Source organism: Schistocerca cancellata, chromosome 4 (assembly GCF_023864275.1).
Source record: "Schistocerca cancellata isolate TAMUIC-IGC-003103 chromosome 4, iqSchCanc2.1, whole genome shotgun sequence".
NCBI lineage: Eukaryota > Metazoa > Arthropoda > Insecta > Orthoptera > Acrididae > Schistocerca > Schistocerca cancellata.
The window spans coordinates 693,116,281-693,138,038 of record NC_064629.1 but is presented as its reverse complement, the minus strand read 5'-3'; the positions used below and the strand labels follow the sequence as shown (position 1 = coordinate 693,138,038).

General features: G+C 39.0%; 1 protein-coding gene across 1 annotated transcript in view; it reads right to left on the bottom strand.

Annotated features, from left to right (window-relative positions):
- The window catches only part of LOC126184729 (haloacid dehalogenase-like hydrolase domain-containing 5), a 105,694-nt gene that overhangs the window by 8,506 nt on the left and 75,430 nt on the right, over positions 1-21,758 (bottom strand). Inside the window, exons 5-6 of the mRNA XM_049927266.1 lie at positions 14,871-15,053; positions 6,612-6,780 (exon numbers count right to left, since the gene is read on the bottom strand). Coding sequence (XP_049783223.1) covers positions 6,612-6,780; positions 14,871-15,053 — 352 coding nt within the window. The remainder of the gene's footprint in view (positions 1-6,611; positions 6,781-14,870; positions 15,054-21,758) is intronic.

Sequence of the window (21,758 nt, the reverse complement as noted above, 5' to 3'; positions counted from 1 at the left end):
AACTATCCATTACTCCAAACTCATACTTCCTACCAAAATCCTGCTCTAAGCATGCAGAACTCTAATTTTTGGTCTATACTGTCAAGCATTTCATGCCCTAATATTTACTACTTTCCTACATTAAACTCTTACCAAACATGCTAAACCACTTCATACTCATCCATAACGGTTTTGAAAGGTTTATGTCAGGGAGGCAAACAAACAAAGAATACAGCCACAGTGATGTGCGTGCCCACTATTACATGAACATATCAGCCTCGGTTGTTACAATGATTCATTCATTCATCCATCCATTCACTGCATTATTGTCACATAACTTGTGATAATTGAACACACATCATCATACCCCGGCATTCATGAAGTTCACTCTCTGGCATTGCCATCCACAGCCACCTTTCTCAATTTTGATAACACTAATTTCGGAGCCATGAGGTAAAATGCCGTATTATACCATGCCATTTACTTTTAGAGAGATCTGATTATTTATACAAACAGTACTCACTGTCCCATAATTTCTGATTTTATGATGGATTCATTCACCACAGTGGGAATGCCCTCTGCTGAAAATCAAACAACTGTTGTAGTTTATTTATTCTGAACAACCACTCTTCCTGCTTTGTTTAGAAGCTGATCGCCTAGCTTTGCATGCTCCATACCAAAAAACTCTTTCCCACACAACAATCAAACATTCATTACTATTACAAGTTGCAATACATAATAAACATATTACTCCAGTGAGGTTGTGGCTCTGGATAAGTTCAGAAGTAAGATCACCTTGTCCATAATCTTTCTGAATAACTTATATCCTATTTCCATCTTTTATCTGTGTCATGCTTACCCATTTGTTTATGTAACAGTTCTCAGATATGCAATTACCACATTTGGAAAACACAGCTTATGTATACTTGAACAACCATCAATTTTAGACTCAGCATGGGCGTGACCTATACCATTATAGGTAAAAAGGAATGAAAACACCCATACTTTAAGCCATTCTAACAATTTTCACACAATTTATGTAGTTTTCTGAACATCGACACCAAGGAATCACAGCACAAACAGTAATGGGCCTGGAAAAATATCTACACTGGCAATTACAAGTAATCTTTTGCTAGGCAAGTGCTGCAGCACTGCCTAAGCACACACCACCTACTGCTGTTGCAGATGAGGAGTGGTAGTTCTCCAAGTTATGAGAAGCACTATTTATCAGCTTTCACGCCAGCAGCTCTGTTTATGAACAGTTCATGTGCTGAGAAGAGGAAAACTTATTCAATGCTGACAAATGGCATCACGTGCCTACCTGATATGGAAACTCTAGGGCACCTCCTAGTAGTGATATGAGGGTTGTATGTTAACTAATATGGTGCTGTGTCAACATGTCAGTTATATGCATATTGCTCCTACCAAAACGAACCAGAGGCTACTGATGTGTGTATAAATTAACAGCTCAGAAAATCCTCTAGTGTCTGAGGCTCCAAAGAAAACTGATAGGCTTAACATTTATAATAGGCTAGTGAGGATATAAAAATGCAAATAAAGGGATGATGTGCAGTAGCAAGAGGAAAACTTATTCAATGCTGACTTTGTCACACAACAGCCAACAGTACCATTGTGCTACATCTCTCTGTTGCCTACACTTTGGGGGAGGGGGGGGTGGATATTTGGCAATGGTTTTTGTGTTCATGTATAAACTGTGTGGCTATTTGGCCCCTTTAATGTTCATTATTGGTGACAAAGAAAACAACAGATACTGCACCAATATCCAGGAATGACAGTGTTCTATTTATACCAATTTTTTGAGAGAGAATCAGAAGCAGAAACAGAGTTTGCACATAGCAAACAGTGCCAGTTGTCAGGGTAGAGAAAATCGGGAGCACATGGGATGTGAAAAAAGCAGAGAGGAAATTTGGGAATTCAAAGTATTTTCTTATTGTGATATGCATTATGCAATCACTTTCTTATGGGCACACTTCTCTTAAAAAAAAATATTGATTACAATATTAAAATTGGTTCCCACAGTGTGGCAAAGCTTGTCTTCTCTTGTGAGCCTTATTTCCTACTTCATGAGAAGCATAGTGTTATATCAACAAGAAACAAATGAAAATGAAATACCCTACAAACAAAACTGGAAAAACAAGTTGATAGTTCCAGCTTTAATGTCTTAAGAGTATTTTTTGCAGTTGCTTGACTACTCATTCCAAATAATATGCGCCACATGATTTAACTGTGGGTGAAGTCTTACTACTTGTATATCAGCACCTTGCCTGTCTGGGGTGTTAGGGACCTTGTACTAAGACACTATGTCACACATGATAAATCCCCTGCATCACTTGGCTGTACAAGATTTCTAATTTATTCTACTGACTGCCTAATTCCCCAAATTAAAACCAAACTGCCGAATTACAAGGACAGCTCAGTCATCATGGTTGTTCTATGGCTCATCTGTCAATGTTTCTCTCTGAACATCGATAACATGTGCTGCAGCCAGAATGGTTCCATATCTACATCTACATTTATACTGCGCAAGCCACCCAAAGGTGTGTGGCGGCAGGCACTTTAAGTGCTACTGTCATTACCTCCCTTTCCTGTTCCAGTCGCGTATGGTTCGCGGGAAGAACGACTGCCGGAAAGCCTCCATGCACGCTCAAATCTCTCTAATTTTACATTCGTGATCTCCTCGGGAGGTATAAGTAGGGGGAAGCAATATATTCGATACTTCATCCAGAAACGCACCCTCTCGAAACCTGGCGATCAAGCTACACCGCGATGCAGAGCGCCTCTCTTGCAGAGTCTGCCACTTGAGTTTGCTAAACATCTCCGTAACGCTATCACGGTTACCAAATAACCCTGTGACGAAACGCGCCGCTCTTCTTTGGGTCTTCTCTATCTCCTCCGTCAACCCGATCTGGTATGGATCCGACACTGATGAGCAGTACTCAAGTATAGGTAGAACGAGTGTTTTGTAAGCAACCTCCTTTGTTGATGGACTACATTTTCTAAGGACTGTCCTAATGAATCTCAACCTGGTACCCGCTTTACCAACAATTAATTTTATATGATCATTCCACTTCAAATCGTTCCGTACGCATACTCCCAGATATTTTACAGAAGTAACTGCTACCAGTGTTTGTTCCGCTACCATATAATCAAACAATAAAGGATCCTTCTTTCTATGTATTCGCAATACATTACATTTGTCTATCCGCTGCAGATCTTCCTGCATTTCGCTGCAATTTTCTTATGCTGTAACTTCTCTGTATACTACAGCATCATCCGCGAAAAGCCGCATGGAACTTCCGACACTATCTACTAGGTCATTTATATATAGTGTGAAAAGCAGTGGTTCCATAACACTCCCCTGTGGCACGCCAGAGGTTACTTTAATGTCTATAGGCATCTCTCCATCGAGAACAATGTGCTGTGTTTTGTTTGCTAAAACTTCTTCAATCCAGCCACACAAGTGGTCTGATATTCCGTAAGCTCTTACTTCGTTTATCAGGCAACAGTGCAGAACTGTATCCAACACCTTCCAGAAGATAAGGTAAATGGCATCTACCTGGGAGCCTGTATCTAATATTATTTTGATCTTATGAACAAATAAAGCGAGTTGGGTCTCACATGATCGCTGTTTCCGGAATCCATGTTGATTCCTACAGAGCAGATTCTGGGTTTCCAAAAAATGACATGATACGTGAACAAAAAACATGTTCTAAAATTCTACAACAGATCGATGTCAGAGATATAGGCCTATAGTTTTGCACATCTGCTCGATGACCCTTCTTGAAAACTGGAACTACCTGTGCTCTTTTCCAATCATTTGGAACCTTCCGTTCCTCTAGAGACTTGCCATACACAGCTGTTAGAAGGGGGGCAAGTTCTATTGCGTACTCTGTGTAGAATTAAATTGGTATCCCGTCAGGTCCAGTGGACTTCCCTCTGTTGAGTGATTTCAGTTGCTTTTCTATTCCTTGGACACTTATTTCGATGTCAGCCATTTTTTTGTTCGTGCGAGGATTTAGAGAAGGATCTGCAGTGCGGTCTTCCTCTGTGAAACAGCTTTGGAAAAAGGTGTTTAGTATTTCAGCTTTACGCATGTCACCCTCTGTTTCAATGCCATCATCATCCCAGAGTGTCTGGATATGCTGTTTCGAGCTACTTACTGATTTAACGTAAGACCTGAACTTCCTAGGATTTTCTGTCAAGTTGGTAGATAGAATTTAAATTTCGAATTCACGGAATGCTTCACGCATAGCCCTCCTTACGCTAACTTTGACATCGTTTAGCTTCTGTTTGTCTGAGAGGTTTTGGCTGCATTTAAATCTGCAGTGAAGCTCTCTTTGCTTTCACAGTAGTTTCCTAACTTTGTTGTTGAACCACGGTGGGTTTTTCCCATCCCTCACAGTTTTACTCGGCACGTACCTGTCTAAAATGCATTTTATGATTGCCTTGAACTTTTTCCATAAACACTCAATATTGTCAGTGTCGGAACAGAAATTTTTGTTTTGATCTGTTAGGTAGTCTGAAATCTGCCTCCTATTACTCTTGCTAAACACATAAACCTTCCTCCCTTTTCTTATATTCCTATTTACGTCCATATTCAAGGATGCTGCAATGGTCTTACGATCACTGATTCCCTGTTCTGCACTTACAGAGTCTGAGAGTTTGTGTCTGTTTTATCAGTAGGTCCAAGATGTTATCTCTTCGAGTCGGTTCTCTGTTTAATTGCTCGAGGTAATTTTCGGATAGTGCACTCAGTATAATGTCACTCGATGCTCTGTCCCAATCACCCGTCCTAAACATCTGAGTGTCCCAGACTATATCTGGTAAATTGAAATCTCCACCTAAGACTATAACATGCTGAGGAAATTTATGTGAAATGTATTCCAGATTTTCTCTCAGTTGTTCTGCCACTAATGCTGCTGAGTCAGGAAGTCAGTGAAAGGAGCCAATTATTAACCTAGCTCGGTTGTTAAGTATAGCCTCCACCCATAATAATTCACAGGAACTATCCACTTCTATTTCTCTACAGGATAAACTACTACTAACAGTGACAAACATGCCACCACCAGTTGCATGCAACCTATCCTTTCTAAACACCGTCTGTGCCTTTATAAAAATTTTGGCACAATTTATCTCTGGCTTCCGCCAGCTTTCTGTACCTGTAACGATTTCAGCTTCGGTGCTTTCTATCAGTGCTTGAAGTTCCGGTACTTTACCAACGCAGTTTTGACAGTTCGCAATTACAATACCAATTGCTGCTTGGTCCCCGCATGTCCTGACTTTGCTCCGCACCCTTTGAGGCTGTTGCCCTTTCTGCACTTGCCCGAGGCCATCTAACCTAAAAAACAGCCCAGTCCACGCAACACAACCCCAGCTACCCATGTAGCCGCCTGCTGTGTGTAGTGGACTCCTGACCTATCCAGCGGAACTCGAAACCCCATCACCCTATGGCGCAAGTCGAGGAATCTGCAGCCCACACAGTCGCAGAACGATCTCCTGTCGACGATGCTGCAGATGGTGAGCTCTGCTTTCATCCCGCTAGTGAGACTGGCAGTCTTCACCAAATCAGATAGCCGCTGGAAGCCAGAGAGGATTTCCTCCGATCCATAGCGACACAAATCATTGGTGCTGACATGAGCGACCACCTGCAGATGGGTGCACCCTATACCCTTCATGGCATCCAGGAGGACCCTTTCCACATCTGGAATGACTCCCCCCGGTATGCACACGGAGTGCACATTGGTTTTCTTCCCCTCCCTTGCAGCCATATCCCTAAGGGACCCCATTACGCGCCTGACATTGGAGCTCCTAACTACCAGTAAGCTCACCCTCTGTGACTGCCCGGATCTTGTAGACCGAGGGGCAACCTCTGGAACAGGACAAGCAGCCATGTCTGGCCGAAGATCAGTATCAGCCGGAGACAGAGCCTGAAACCGGTTCGTCAGACAAACTGGAGAGGCCTTCCGTTCAGACCTCCGGAATGTCTTTAGCCCCCTTCCACACCTCGAGATGACCTCCCACTCTACCATGGGTGAGGGGTCAGACTCAATGTGAGCAGTATCCCAGGCAGTCACAGGCATAGTCCGATCGGGGGATGCGTGGGATGAGCTGGCCGTCCCCGACAAACCCCCATCTGGACCCCCAGAGTGATGCCCATTGGCAACAGCCTCAAGCTGTCTGACCAAAGTCAACACTGCCTGAAGCTGGGAGTGTAGGGATGCCAACTCAGCTCGCATCCGAACACAGCAGTCACAGTCCCTATCCATGATAAATACTGTTGTGCAAAGAAAGTCTGAACTAACCTACAGAGAGTGCAACAATTCGACCCAAAATTTAAACAGTTATTAAAATACATAACTGTCTAGTAAATGCAGTAATGCTGCTACTTGCGCACTGCAGACACACTGCTCAGCAGCAGAAGGCTAACTGTACTGTAATACATGGGTGTAACAGCTTACTTACAAGTTGCACTACTGTCTCAGCATGTGAAGTTTGTTGTATTCATATTGCACATACTGGACAATGTGTGTGTTGTTGGGCGGGCGGGGGGGGGGGGGGGGGGTGAGGTGTTTGGCATGCATGCACAACCCAGCTTATCAATCAGTACTTACCTCAACTAAAATACTACAGCATGATTCGGGTAGCTTCTGAGTTTCAGTAAATTCCCGCTTGATGATGGTATCTAAAACCCGAGCACTGGGGCTGCTGTGTGCACCTGGTTTCTCATGCAAATATTTCTCATACAAATTAGCTCCATACACATCTGTGTATATGTTATCACTGTAATATGAAAATAGATATGAGAACATTTTACTAACAAATACAATCAGAACTGTAATAATAGCACAAACTTAAAACTTTCTAAAACATTATTCAATAGAACAGCATAGCATAATAATTTATTTGACTGGGATAATTTTTATACTGGTACAGGATTTTGCAGCTTAATAAGAGGAAAAACATCATGTCATATATGCAGCTGTATGAACACAAACAAATGAGTTTAAAGAGGATAGGCATAAAGTCAGCCATAGTCTTGTTGAAGAAACCAGCCCAGTATTTGCCTGAAATGACTTAGGAAAGCATAAATCAGGATGGCTAGCCAGATCATGAACCTCCATCCTCATAAAACCAAGGCCAGTGGCTTAACAAATACACTGCCTCAATTCACTGCATGCTAAGAGTAAAATGCACTTTTGTTTATAGCATTACATTACTCATATTCCATATAGAGTGGTGTCTGGAATGTGTGAAGGCTTCGAAGTTGTACATTTTATTTATCAAATTCATTTCAACATTAAATTTCTGAGTTTCTGTGAGCGTTCAGTGGAGAAAAGAGGCTTAAACACCGCCACTTTATTTACATGAAATCTAATGTGCTGTGGCACAGTTGTTGAATACATCTGTATCCATGCATCTTACACTTTTCTGTACTAATGTTAAGCCCTTGAAGTCTTTTTGGAAGTTGTTTGCTGTCCTAATATTATATTCATGCTTTTCACAGTTTTATTGAGGTAAGAGAAATATTTGTAATGCCAATGGACCTTAAAGAATACATGTATCGCTAAGTAGTTGTCACCACATTTGTTTGACTAGATCTCTGCAGGACGTTATAGAATTAAACTTGAGTATTTTGAAAGTACTGTTCCCCAAGAAATGATTCCATAACTTATTAGTGAATGGAATACTAAAAATAAACTAATTTCTTCATACTTAATTCACCAACAGCTGTAATCATGCACACTGCAAACAAAATCAAACTAAGGCAATTCATTAATCCCAGGCAGTTGATTTTCCAATCAAGGTTGTGATCAACCTGCAGCCCCCTAAACTTGACACTTTTTACCTCTTGTATTTAATTTTTTAAGAAACCTACTTTTATAGCTTGTGGAGTTCTAAGAGAAGTAGTGAACTGTGTGTGCTGAGTCTTGTTGAAATTCAGCGATAATCCACTTGCCGGCGGGAGTGGCTGAGCGGTTATAGGCGCTACAGTCTGGAACCACGCGACCGCTACGGTCGCAGGTTCGAATCCTGCCTCGGGCATGGATGTGTGTGATGTCCTTAGGTTAGTTAGGTTTATGTAGTTCTAAGTTCTAGGGGACTGATGACCTCAGAAGTTAGGTTCCATAGTGCTCAGAGCCATTTGAACCATTTTTGATAATCCACTTGCCTTGAACAACCTGTTGATGTTTTTGGATTTTCATTAATTGCCTTTTTAGTAAGAGGATTGTTGGTACTTTTTATTTGTATACTTGTATCAACTGCAAAATGGGTAAAATTTGTAAGTGGTAGGTCATTTACATAAGAAACAACAGAGAACCCAAAATCAAACTGGGGGGTACACCATGACTGACTGCTTCAAATTCTGAGTGCCAATTGTTGAGTTATTGACATAAACTGAACATTTTGCTTTCACTCATACAGATAAGGCAAAAACCATGAACCTAATGTGTCTACTATTCTATATGCAATATTTTAACTTTCACTTTAGGATATCATAATTCAGACAGTCAAAAACTTTAGGTAAGTCACAAAATATTTCCAATAGTAGTAATTTCTGATTCTAGTATATCATATGTCTAGAAAAATTTATAGAATGTTCACCATATAGCACAAACTTTCATGGTCAGAATTTGTGTCATTGGACCACTGCCTAATGAAAACAAAACAAAATTAGCCAAGAACGTACAATGTTCAGCTGACAGTACTTTTTGAAATCCAACCTGTTTCCTACTGAGTATGTTTCCTATACCAAGTGTTTATAAAGTCCATTAGATATTATCTTCTTGAACACTTTTAAGATACTGACAGTAATGAGATGGGTTGGTAACCCTTCACTTATGTTTTGTCTCTTTTGTGGAGTGACTTGACAACAGCATGTTTAAGGTACTATGGGAAAGTATTAATGTGGAAAAGATTCACAACATAAATAGGTCAATATACACAGTCCAGTCACATTAATGTGATCACCAGTCAAAAGCCGGAATAACCATCTTTTGCAGCACAGACATGCAAGAAGAATCAGTGACGTTCTGGAAGGTACCAACAGGAATGTGGAGCCATTCTGAATTCAGTGCTGTGGTCAGCTACATTACGTTTCTTGGTTGAGGATCCATGGCGTGAACGGCATGACTGAGTTGGCCCCACAGATTGTCGAATGGATTAAAATCCGGGGAGTTTGGTGTTCTTTGAACCAGACATGTACACTGCTATCTGTGCGACACATTGCACTGTCCTGCTGGTAGAACCACTGTGCCGAGAAAAAAATGAATTGCATGTAGGTTTGGATAGGGCCTCAAGGACCGATGTATACTTTCATTGATCCACTATGCCTTCGAGAATAACAAGAACATCCACGAATGTCACGAAAACATTCCTCAGACTATAACACTCCCTCCTCAAGCCTGAACGCTTCTGATAATTGTTGCATGGCCATACACACCGACGGCCATCTGTCCAATAGAGCATAACACATGATCCATCTGAAAAAGTCACCTGTTGTCACTCAGCGGATATCCAGTTGCAGTGCTGACATGCAAATTCCAGCATTTGTCACCAATGAACAAGAGTTACCATGGGTGCATGAAGTAGGCACCTGTCGTGGAGGTCCATACACAGCAACATTCGCTGATCAGCCATTAAGGAGACACTGTAGGTAGCCTCTTGGTTTATCTGGGCACACAGATGCTTAGCAGTTGTATGTCTACTTGCTCATACACATCTCTGCAACCATCATTCACCCCTCATCTGCTGCCCTTGGTGCACCACAGCTGCCTCGACACCAGTTCTGGATAGTGACATTTTGCCATGCACATTATACTTTAACCACAGCTCACGCAAACTATTTACAAACTTAGCCATTTCAGAAAAGCTTCCTCCCTTCGCCTGAGAGGCAATGATCATGCACTTTTGGATATCAGATAAATCATTCCATTTTCACTTTACAACAATGACTGCACTGTTTCCCGCATTCCCCTGACATGCTTTATATTCCCTTCGCTAATTAGTGCTGCCACCTGCCATCTACATCTACATATATACTCTGCTATCCACCAAACAGTGTGTGTTGCAGAGGGCACTATTCACACCAAAGTCATATTCCCCCCCTCTGTTCCACTCGTGGATCGCGTGAGGGAAAAATGACTGCCTGAACACCTCAGTATGAGCTCTAATTTCCCTTATCTTTGAATGGTGATCATTGCGCGATATGCAAGTTGGTGGTAATAATATATGCTCTACATCCTCGACGAAGATCGGATTTTTGAATTTAGTGAGCAGCCCCTTCCATTTAGCGCGTAGTCTATCTTCAAGTGTGTCCCACTTCAAACTGTCTATGAGATTTGTAACGCTCTCAGGATGGCTAAATGTACAAGTCACAACTCTTGCCACTCTTCTTTGGACCTTCTCAATCTCTTGAATCAGACCCAACCGGTAAGGGTCCCATACAGATGGACAATACTCTAAGACTGGATGAACTAAAGTATTGTAAGCAATTTCCTTTGTTGAAGGACTGCATCGCTTCAAGAATCTACCAGTAAACAGCAATCTACAGTTCGCCTTACCCGTTACTTGTGTAATCTTTGAATAGTCACACCCACATACTTGACAGATGTTACCACTTCCAAAGACTGGGCATTTATTTTGTTCTCATACATTAATGGGGATTTTCGACTTGTTATACGCAGTAGGTTACACTTACTAATATTGAGAAATAACTGCCAGTCATTACACAACACATTTATTTTCTGCAAATCCTCATTGATTTGTTCACAACTTTCGTGCGATACTACTTTCATGTAGACTACAGCATCATCAGCAAACAGTCTAATGCTGCTGTCAACACCATCAACCAGATAATTTATGTAAATCGTAAAAAGCAGCGGACCTACTACGCTGCCCTGGGGCACACCCGACGTTACGCCTGTTTCTGTTGAAGTCTCCCCATTCAGGACGACATACTGCTCTCTGTCTGTTAGAAAACTTTCTATCCAACCACATATGTCATCGGATAGACAGTAAGCGCATACTTTTTGGAGCAAGCGACAGTGCGGAACTGAGTTGAACACCTTTTGAAAGCTCAGGAATATGGCATCAACCTGGGAGCCGATATCTAGAGCCTGTTGTATATCATGCACAAAGAGGGCCAGCTGTGTCTTGCATGACCACTGTTTCCTAAAACCGTGCTGGTTTCTGCAGATGAGCTTCTCAGAGTCTAGAAAGGTCATTATGTCTGAACACAAAATATGTTCCATGATTCTACAACAAATCGATGTCAGTGAAACTGGCCAGTAATTATGTGCACCTGATTTTCTACCCTTTTTATAGATTGCAATGACCTGGACCTTCTTCCAGTCCCGTGGAACTTTTTGCTGTTCCAATGATCTCTGATAGATAAGAATGGTGCTGTATTTGTAGAATAGTCAACATAAAATCTTATGGGGATACCACCTGGGCCAGATGCCTCCTCGGCGTCCAAGGTCCTTCCTTGGTGTCTAAGGATCTTAACTGTTTTACAATCCCAGATACACTAAACACTATGTCAGCCATCCTTACATTTGTTTGAAAAATTATTAAAGAATTAAACAGTAACCTGCGGTAAGCTACACCTACTGATTATCCCTCGTATTTATAATGTAAATAAATATTTACATACATGTGAAAATGACCTAATAAAACTATAAAAATAGCTACCTTCAATGTATCGAGTCTAAATGACAGTAATAACCATAAATACTGAGTATTGTACACTGATAGATGCAGGTACAAAACAAAACCTTTAGCTACCAATAAGAGTTCAGAATGTAAAGCACAAATAATAATTCTACTTTATATGAACCGTTGGGCTTACAGTACACAATCACCAAAGCCCACAACAATCTAAGGGAATTAAGCAGATGGCAAGGTGAGTTTTAGCTTTCCGCTAACTAAACTATATGTGAGAAGGGCTCAGAAGCTGTATTATAACACTGATTTACTAGATATTGTAGTGTAATACTAATTTACCACATATTTTACGTTTGCTTAACTGTTAACACTTGCAGGTTGTGCTAGTCAAAACGTTTACAAGTGAGGTTAGAATTCACTGGCAGTATCACTTTTCCTAATAAAACATATAAAAACTGCTACCGTCAATGTATTGAGTCTAAATGACACTAATGAACGTGAATACTAAGTATTGTTAACTAACTTAAACTGATTAACCCTCATATTTATAATGTACACAACAATTAACGTACACGCGAAAAACGACCTAATAAAACGTATAGAAACTGCTACCTTCAATGCATCAAGTCTAAATGACACTAATAAACGTAAATATTGAGTATTGTACACTGACTTCATTGATAATCCCGCATATTAACATCAGTTAAGAACGTAAACAAACGTTTGTGTACACGCAAAACTGTCATAAACAGAAACTTCGCTTTTCCTATTCAGACACAAATAAAAACTGAATCCTTCAATTTATCAAGTCTATCTGATACTAATGCACGGAAGTACTATAGAATGTACAGCAAAAACAATTAAATTATTAGATAAATTACTTATTTGGTAACACAGCAAGCGAAAAGCTCTCGTAGCCGGCGTCAGGGCTGTGAGTGGTTATTGCATGCTGCCATCGAATATAAGTGTAGTCACATTAATGGGACTGGACCAAGTATTACTACGTTTAGATGAACAACATTTCATTATTTTACAACAGATTTCCTCAAGTTACTTGCACATTTATTTTTAAGAGATTTGATACAACTGGAAACTTCTTTTGGAGATGTAATATGATGCGGAACTGTATTCCTCAGTTTCTGAGCTATTCAATTTTCTCAACAAAAGCAGATCAGAACATATTCTTACAAAACTACTAGAGCACCGAGCAAAATACCCTCATGCAACTAAAGCTGAATCACGACTCCTTGAAACACTCGATCATTCTCCCTTCTGTCTGCCTGTAATATATTGCAGGTGATCAGTTTCATACCTTTTTTGCAGACAATGTCGTAATTTCCCTCCTTGACCAATCCTCAAATATGAAAAGTAATTAGTATTTACTGAGAAGCAAATGAACTCAAAACAAGGCAGTTTTAATTGTCTTGAGAACAGAAGTAATTTTTTTTTTTGTTTTTGTTTGCAGAATACATAAACTGGCAACTGTGCAACAACATTAATTTTTAAAAATTCCAAAATTCATACATCACGTACATGCAGCAATCCATTGGCTGAATTAAGTCTGTCACATTATGGGATAAATATTTTACAAATATCATCAATTTCAGAACAAGTTAATTTGGATGCAATGGTGCATTGTCCATTAACAAAGCCTTGCATGTAAACCCTTCAATGTAAAATGTTCTTATACTTGTGGCACAAAACAATTATGGAACTACGTTTGAAATACTGTGCAGTTCATCCAAGCCCCTTTTTGGTGAAAATAATGGATAGGTAAATTGTGCATTTCTTTTCCTTTGAAACAGCATGGTCTTTTAGCTTCATCTATTATACCAAGCTTAACTTTATGTGATCCCATACCATTAGCACAAGACAGTTATCCTTTACTTACTTGATTTATAACTAGGTACACTATGCTATGCCTTTTGAGAACTAAAGTCTTTGCTGATATACAGTTCCAAAACACCCCAGTTTCATCCACGTTGTATATTTGCCCCAGCTCTAAATATTATCATGCAATAAACTCTTTGTTATCATTACAAAATTCAGAAACAGCCTTATTATCTGCATTTAGCTTTTCTCCTTGGATGGCAATCTCCCAGATACCATGAAGCTGTTTAAATATTGTCAGCCCCCCAGAAGATTCATTAAAATCTCCTTCAATCCCCAAGGTTTTGAAGAAAAATTGGGGTTGTTTGGCACATATTGGGCCAGATACTTGTGTGCCCTCTGCTCTGTTTTGCTGAAACCATTGCAATATGGCTTTATCCAGTTCTGCATATGTAGACATTTTCATAGTTTCCTGCTTTGACAAACTTTTAGATCAGTCAGAACTGTTACCAAACTGCACTATTTTGTCTTTGATTTTTCCAAATATCACAGATCACAGTTTCATCCACACTGTAAATCAGTGCCAGATACCGTGTATCAATACTGCCTTCCTCAAGCTTGTCTATTATTTCCAGTTTATGCTGTATCATCAGCACAATGCATTATCACTTTTCAGAAATTGTTCGGCACTAACAGAAACAAAATGACTACAGTATCCACCACAATAATACAGTCCAGCACTTGAAGTTTTCAAGCAGCACATTGTTTACAATATTCATGTTGTAACATGACATTACTGTTCACAGGCAACTACTACTAGGAAAAGAAAAATTTTCAACAGTTTTTTAAAAAATTGGAAAAATAGACTGAATAATCTGCAAATCAGATAATCCACCCGTGGATAAACGAGAGTATATTGTACTATTTAAATAACTAGCAATGAAGATTTTAAGCAGTAAAAGCATTTGTTGAAGATTTAGTTTGAAGACATTATGGGAAACAAATAGAATATTTTTTGTAAATAATTGTTACTTACATACATTTTAATGACAGCACAGAATAGGAAACACTGGACACAATGTGAGAAAAATACATAAAAAAAGGAAGCCTATTGGGGTGTTCAATGGTTTTTTAGCATATCTGTACCTTCCCTCATCTAACAATGATCCATTTTTCATTTGAGTTTTATAGATATAAACCAGCATCAAATATTTGCAGATAATCAATTTAAAAAAATACCATTCATATAATCTATACCTGTATCATTGTATTACTTTTAAGTACACTGAAAAATGTCTATGGCATATCAGAAATAAAAGGGGTTCACTGGAGAACATTTATTTTCATGCACCATATTTAAAATAAAATTTACTTACCCTATCCCATACAGCCTCTGGGGGTATGTTGTTAAATCAGCTGCCAGTGAAATTAAAATATTATTTGAATAATAGTAAGTTATTTCACTTGGCTTTCCTACTAGAGCAGAATATATAATGTCCATACCACTTATTTTTTTGTAGAGTGCTTCTAAGCATGTCAGGAATGCTCCGTGACCAAACCTAGTTAACAAGAAACAAACTGTCACTGTATTTTTTTGAAGATAGTATTCCCTGTACAGAATGATTTAGGCAGAAAAAATTGAACCTTGTAGGAACCTATGAATTCAAAAGAATGTTTATTTTACCTATAAAAAAGAAGTCATTACAAAATTATGGTACTGCAAAATTTTTCAACCAACCAGCTGTATACAAAATATAAGAGCTTAAGTGTTATTGTTGGAGACCTCATCTCAAATGTATTAATTCCCTAAAGTCATTTGACAAAAACTCAATCAGATTTTCCTGTGTGTGTCATGTCAACATTGACTTCTTAACATCCAGCAACAAAACACAGATCTTATATCAAAAGGATGTTTTGAGTATATATAATGAAGATAGGGCAGTTAAACTCCAGGTATTAAAAAAAAAGTTCATGTTACTGGCAGAAAACCAATGGCTGTGCAATTGACTCTGTAGGGTGTATGAAAGTATTTTGGCATCAGCCACATGTTAATAGGATGAATAAGGGCACTGGCTTTCACTTTACCTAGATGTTTTACCTTTCGGTAGCGAGACTAAGGCAAATAATAATTGTCTATGGTGTAAGCACAACATGGATAATCATTTCCAAAATGATGCAGTACTAAAAATGTTAGCTAACTTAGCACTTCGTCTGCAATGGTCCCAGGGTTGATGATACTCTAAAGGGCTCTCTCTCATCCCCCAATCACCCATTCACAATTGTTTTATTTCTGTCTTTTGGGCACATTTCCCACTCACAAATCAAGTATCATGACCCAAAAACCAACAGGGTAAACAAATTTCTTTGGTAATGAATAAGCTATGTGTAAGTGTAGGCTTCTGCAGCCATTGTTACGGCAGTGGCCAAAATATGGGAGAATTTTACATAGTGACAATGTTCTCACATACCCAGAAGAATTTTATTCGTTCCAAATTACTGAGAGTTTGTATGCTGAACAACCAAAATAAAAATCGTCAACTAACATTGAACTGATCTAAAAGGAAGTAAAGAACAAAAAACTACAATTTCATTTTCTTGTGTGAGAGAGAGCACTGTGGTGTGCTAATTCAGAGAATATAAAACACACATTCACGATCCAAAAGTTAATGCAAGAAAATTAACATATGCAAACAGTCATATAACTTTCGGGGAAACCACCATTGTACAGATTCAACTGAAAGAGTTTAAACCTCAAACAATGAGCAGTCCAGGTAGGAAATCAATAATAAATCAATAATATTATGAAAAGGATAGACTGCTATTCACTGTAAAAATGACAAGTTGGGATGCAGACAGGTACAACAATAAGACGGTTATGCATTTGGCTTTTGCCCAGAGCCTCCTTCAGAAACACACACACACACACACACACACACACACACACACACACACACACAGAGTGGCTGGAGATGTGCTTGCTTGTGTGAATGTATGTATGTTTTCTTTTCTAAAGTAGGCTCTGATCAAAAGCTAAATGTGTAATAGTCTTCATTGTAAGTAAAGACAAAAAATGTTATTCATTATTTTATCCATTATGTATTTTCAATGTGTATTTGTCTCTATTCTATTTTCCAGTTTCTTATGTCAATAAAATGCCAAAGTAGCATGGCCACAACTGTATGAAAAAGTCTAGTGAGCCTCCAAATAAGATTTCCATTCCTTAAGAGTGTAAATCACAGGGCAAAATGTCGCAGCCAAATTGTAACAGTTATTATGAGAGGCTTATTTTAAACAAATGTATCCTCTCCGCAACAAATAGATAATCTTTGTTGAAATGAAGTCTGATATTTTAGATTATACAAGTAGTGGCACAAGAAATGACCAACAAAGCTTAAGTATAGAACACACAAAAGTAGAGTCAAAGGGGTATTGAAAAAACTTTAAGAATTAAATATAACTGATTGAAAGGACACAACTGAAGTATTTACAGTCAACACATTGAACACTTTCTCTCAATTCATATTCTCCACTACAGCCATCTTATGTCAGAACTGACTGACTATATACCCACCTTCCTAAATTCATCTCCTTAGCTACGTGGTCAGTGCGGCTGACTGTCATACAGAGGACCTGGGTTCAACTTCCGGTACTGCCAGGGATTTTTCATTTATGGGAGGACTGGAACGGAGTGCACTCAGCCTCGTGAGGCCAACACTTCCAAGGTCAAGAAACCAAAAAACAACTACATGCCTCTCCATACGACATCCGATGACACCATTGGCTGATGATGACATGACAGTTGGCAGGCTTGATTGGCCCATTAATGGCCAGAATGCAAACCTTTACCTTTACCTTTGTTTCCGATAAACTACAGCTATATCTATGCTGACCGAAAGTGTTCTATGGATTTAATTCTGAAAATATTTTGTAAAGTGGTGGTAATGAAGCATAATGTTGTACATCTGTTGTTGATAAAATTTAGAAGACAGCAGGCAAATTCTGAACACACCTAAATAAACTCTTCATAAATACCAACTATTTACCTTTACAGGATAATATTTTTGCAAATGGACCACTACTTATTATCTTTACAGAAGAGAATCAGTGAATTTTATGTGAAGCAATTATCGAAATAACATTGGTGATCTAACATCCCCTATCCTGCATCAATTAAAATAACACAATGACCACTTTCATAGAAACTGTTATTCCTCACATATTACTTAATGGAAACAGCCCATTATTACCAGCTTACAGAAAAATCTCATTCTTGAGTTTATTACATGAATAACACTCAAATAGGATGGATGCCTTTCTGTAACTTCTTCACAGGTTGAGTATCTTTTGCGAAAACATAAGCAACGTCTAATTTCAGCTGTACACTGTGTTTACATGCTTTATATTGTGAACAGCGTCATGTTATATAGCACTAAAAGTATCAGTTTGATCAAACCATAAAAATGATACATGTAAATTTTTTAGTGAATTGTACTTAGTCTCAACCACTTAAAAGAAACCTGGATTATCCAAGAGCTCTGGTAACACAATAATCCCTCGCTTTCCCAAACCCAACAATATCTGCGAGAATTTTAAAATTTGAACTGCAATGGTATGCACAATATAAGGGTAGATATCTGAAAAGATCTGTCAACACTTTCTTTTTTAAAGTGTAAAAGAGATCCAGTTAAAACATTTTGTTGCAAACCAATAAACATTACAAAAACTGCAAACTGGAAATGCCTCCAACTGGAGAAAACAGCCCATGTCCTAGCCACATATATGCTAGGGAGGCATCTTTCAATCAAAATAGTTCAAAAGAGGTTCACTTTGGGCCATTATGGGTCTTAAAAATTACAACTTCTTTTTACCACAACCAGCCATTCATTCTCCCACTTACATATTACTTCTCTACTTAAAACTGAAGAAACTGAATAGCAAATACCTCTCATGTATTATGCTGGAGAATAATGTAGATTTAATAGCAATACACGAGACCCACACTAAGACCAATGCAGATCTTTAAAGGATAGGAAAAATGTAGACTGTACTCAGGGCCGTATTTAGGGTGTGTGATGCTGCCATGCAGTCATTTATTTTATGCCCCCTTCCTAAACTACACCACTGTCATTCATTTATGGACTACCAGCAATAAAGCTCCATAATCATTAACTTCTCAACTTTAATCTTTATTGAAGTATAACTACCATATAAACAACAAACTTGGCCACAATCTGTGATAAAAATACAAATAAAATCACTACAGTTTAATAGCCTACACCCAAATTACTTCACTTACAGGTAGACTAGTAGTAAAATATGAGTTTAATGACAGGTAGAAATATTTGTCAACACTTTGCCAATAAATTATTGAATGCCTAAATGCTGACGTAATGCACATTAAAATCAAACTTAAAAATTATTTTTCAGTGGCAACATTTTGCTAACCCCAAAATTTTGACATCCTGTGCAGTTGCTCATGCCTAAATACAGCTTGGCCTGTACTATTGCTGGGAATGGAATTGCTACAGATGTCAAGTCGTAACAGATTTCAAATCAACTCACAAAAAGAGATTGAGAGATATATTTGTTCTGGCAGTTGAGCTAGCCAAAGTCACTGTGGTTAATATCTACAAACCTTTCGAGTCTGCTGCCTTACAGTCAGTAAATAAAAACCATTAGTACATCAACTCTGCTAAGCTGCTGATATGGAAGCAACATCACATTCATTCAAGTCCTGGCACTCCTTTTCCCTGAGAAAGTGGAAGAGTATGGTTTGGATTATAATATATCATGAAACCTCGTGTTGTCCATCTGAGTGACATCTTCACACAGCATATGCAAGTCACAAATGCTCAGTGCTACTAATTACAACTGTACAATTGCAGTCACACACATGAGCCACCCAAACTGAAGACATGAAACTATGGGCTTTTCATAGAACACCGAATCAAAGACAGCACATAAGCATCCCAAATGGGGTAAAACTGCTGTGGCCAAACTCTATGGATTATGGAGTCACTGTTAATGTTGGATAAACAAATAGGAGCAGTTGTGTCATCTTGCATCAACTTGTTATGGAGCTAAGAATTTAAGTGCCACATGGTTACATAGTATTGGTAAAGGAATATCTACACTGGATGCTCAAAGCATGCAAAGAAGACTGTTGTGTTGTCATACAAGTTGATAAACACTTGTGGCATAGTACTGGAAAGCCTGGTAAGCACTGGATCTCTCTTGGCAGTAGGTTGCAGTTCAGGTAACTGACAGCAGCATCAGTACTGAATATGTGGTATGAAATGAAGTCTTTGGTATATTTCCCATTTAAGGTTACTTTGATATATTTACCATTTAAGGTTACTGCTGTCACAGCTCACTCAATTATATATGAATGTGTATGAGCCTCTTTAGGAAATGGCATCAGTGAGTTGCCAGAACTAGTGAAGCTGCCTCTCTGGGCTTAAAAAATATGCACATAAAACCCACAGTCCAGTGCAGTCAAGAGTGAAGGTTCATTTCCAACAGCAGTTGTAGGTGAATCTTAAGATGTAAAAGTGCACAGAATTATGCTTACAGCTAAATGAATGAGAATTTCATGACTGAGAACAAGGGTTATAAATTAGCGATTCAAAGTAGAAACAGGATGGTTGTGATAGGAAGTTCACTTAAAATGTTACAGTTCACAAGAACATGCAACTTGTTTGTTTATACAGGAGGACAACTGCCTTCTTTTCCTTGTGATTTTGTCCTGCATTTGCACAGAGTCGGTATGATTATTAATGGATTTGGTATAATTAATTTATGGGATGTCCTGTCGCCACACCATTAACCCCCCCCCCCCCCCCCCCCCGGGTGGAACGTGTGTACCCCAACTGTCTGCATGTAGAGCGGTTCATGTGAAAGTGTGCAAAAGTTTTCGAAATGTTTGCAAACTGTGTAACTGATGCAGGACTTGTTTACAAGCCCAGTATTCACCTAAACAGATGTGGGGAAATGCCTAAAAACCACATCCAGGCTGGCGGGAACACCGACCCTCATCATTAATCCTCTGTGCAGATTCGATCCAGGGCCTGTACACCTCACCATCTACACACAGCTGTCCAGGTGGGTGCAGGAGAAGAAATATATGAACAAGATATTCAATTGTTTGTCATAAATTCTGATCCTGTTAATTAACTTTAGCTTCATACTCTGCATATGCTCAATTACAAGAAATCACCACTCTGAAAATGAGGAAGATTGAAGTGTAATGGAGAAGATCCAGGAGGGTACACATGGTGATGCATAGTATGTACTTTGAGTTCAGCTCCGTCTTCAAGGATGCCAATACAGTCACACAACATTACATGATCAGAGTGCTGCATATCAGAAAGTAGTGCACTTCTTTATAAGAGCAACACTGAACAAATGTGTATAATAATCTGTAAACTATACATTTTGAGTAGATATAGTTACAATTTATAGGCTGCAGAGCTTCATTTAACAATAAGTGGCAACAAAAATGTTAGTGTAGAAGATGTAAATTGTGGTGTCACAGCAAGGCACCACACTTGCTAGGTTGTAGGCTTCAAAACATTCGCAGTCCGTCAGTACATGTCGGCCCCGCGAGTCGCTACTGTTGACGCTAGCAGACCGTGCACCGCCACTCAGCTGGTCTTACTAGACAAGCTAGTGCACTGCCCAGTTGTACAGCCAACTTTAATAGGAATGGTTCACTTGTTATAGCTTCAGAGATCTCATTTGCAGAGACGCTAGTTAGCATAGCCTTCAGCTAAGTCAGTAGCTATGACCTAGCCAGGCACCACATACAGTTTATGCATTGCCAATTGATCTATATGTGTGAAGCAATCAGAATTGTAAAGCAGTATTCGCAGTTCAGTCTATAACTGCACTTGTAAATATTATTGTACAAAGCCAAGATCCACGTTCATCGCTGATGCTGAATTAAAGCAAAGTATTTAATTGTATTTCTGTCTACTAACTTCTAATCACCTAAGATGTTCCAGGTACATCCCGTCCAGTATAGATCATTGATCCTCACGTCAGCCTATGTGATCAACGCATGCAATAATGGCCACCCCTTTTGATCAGACTAAGAGTCAAATTGCATGACTAAGCCGGGTCACCCTTTTTCCATGAGGCCCATAGTTCCGCTTCATACACAACATAAATACACACAAAATTTCTGAAATTATTTTGGTATCAGACACAAATTCCATATTATTTTATTTATTATTTATTCATGGAAGTCTAACCTGTTATAATTA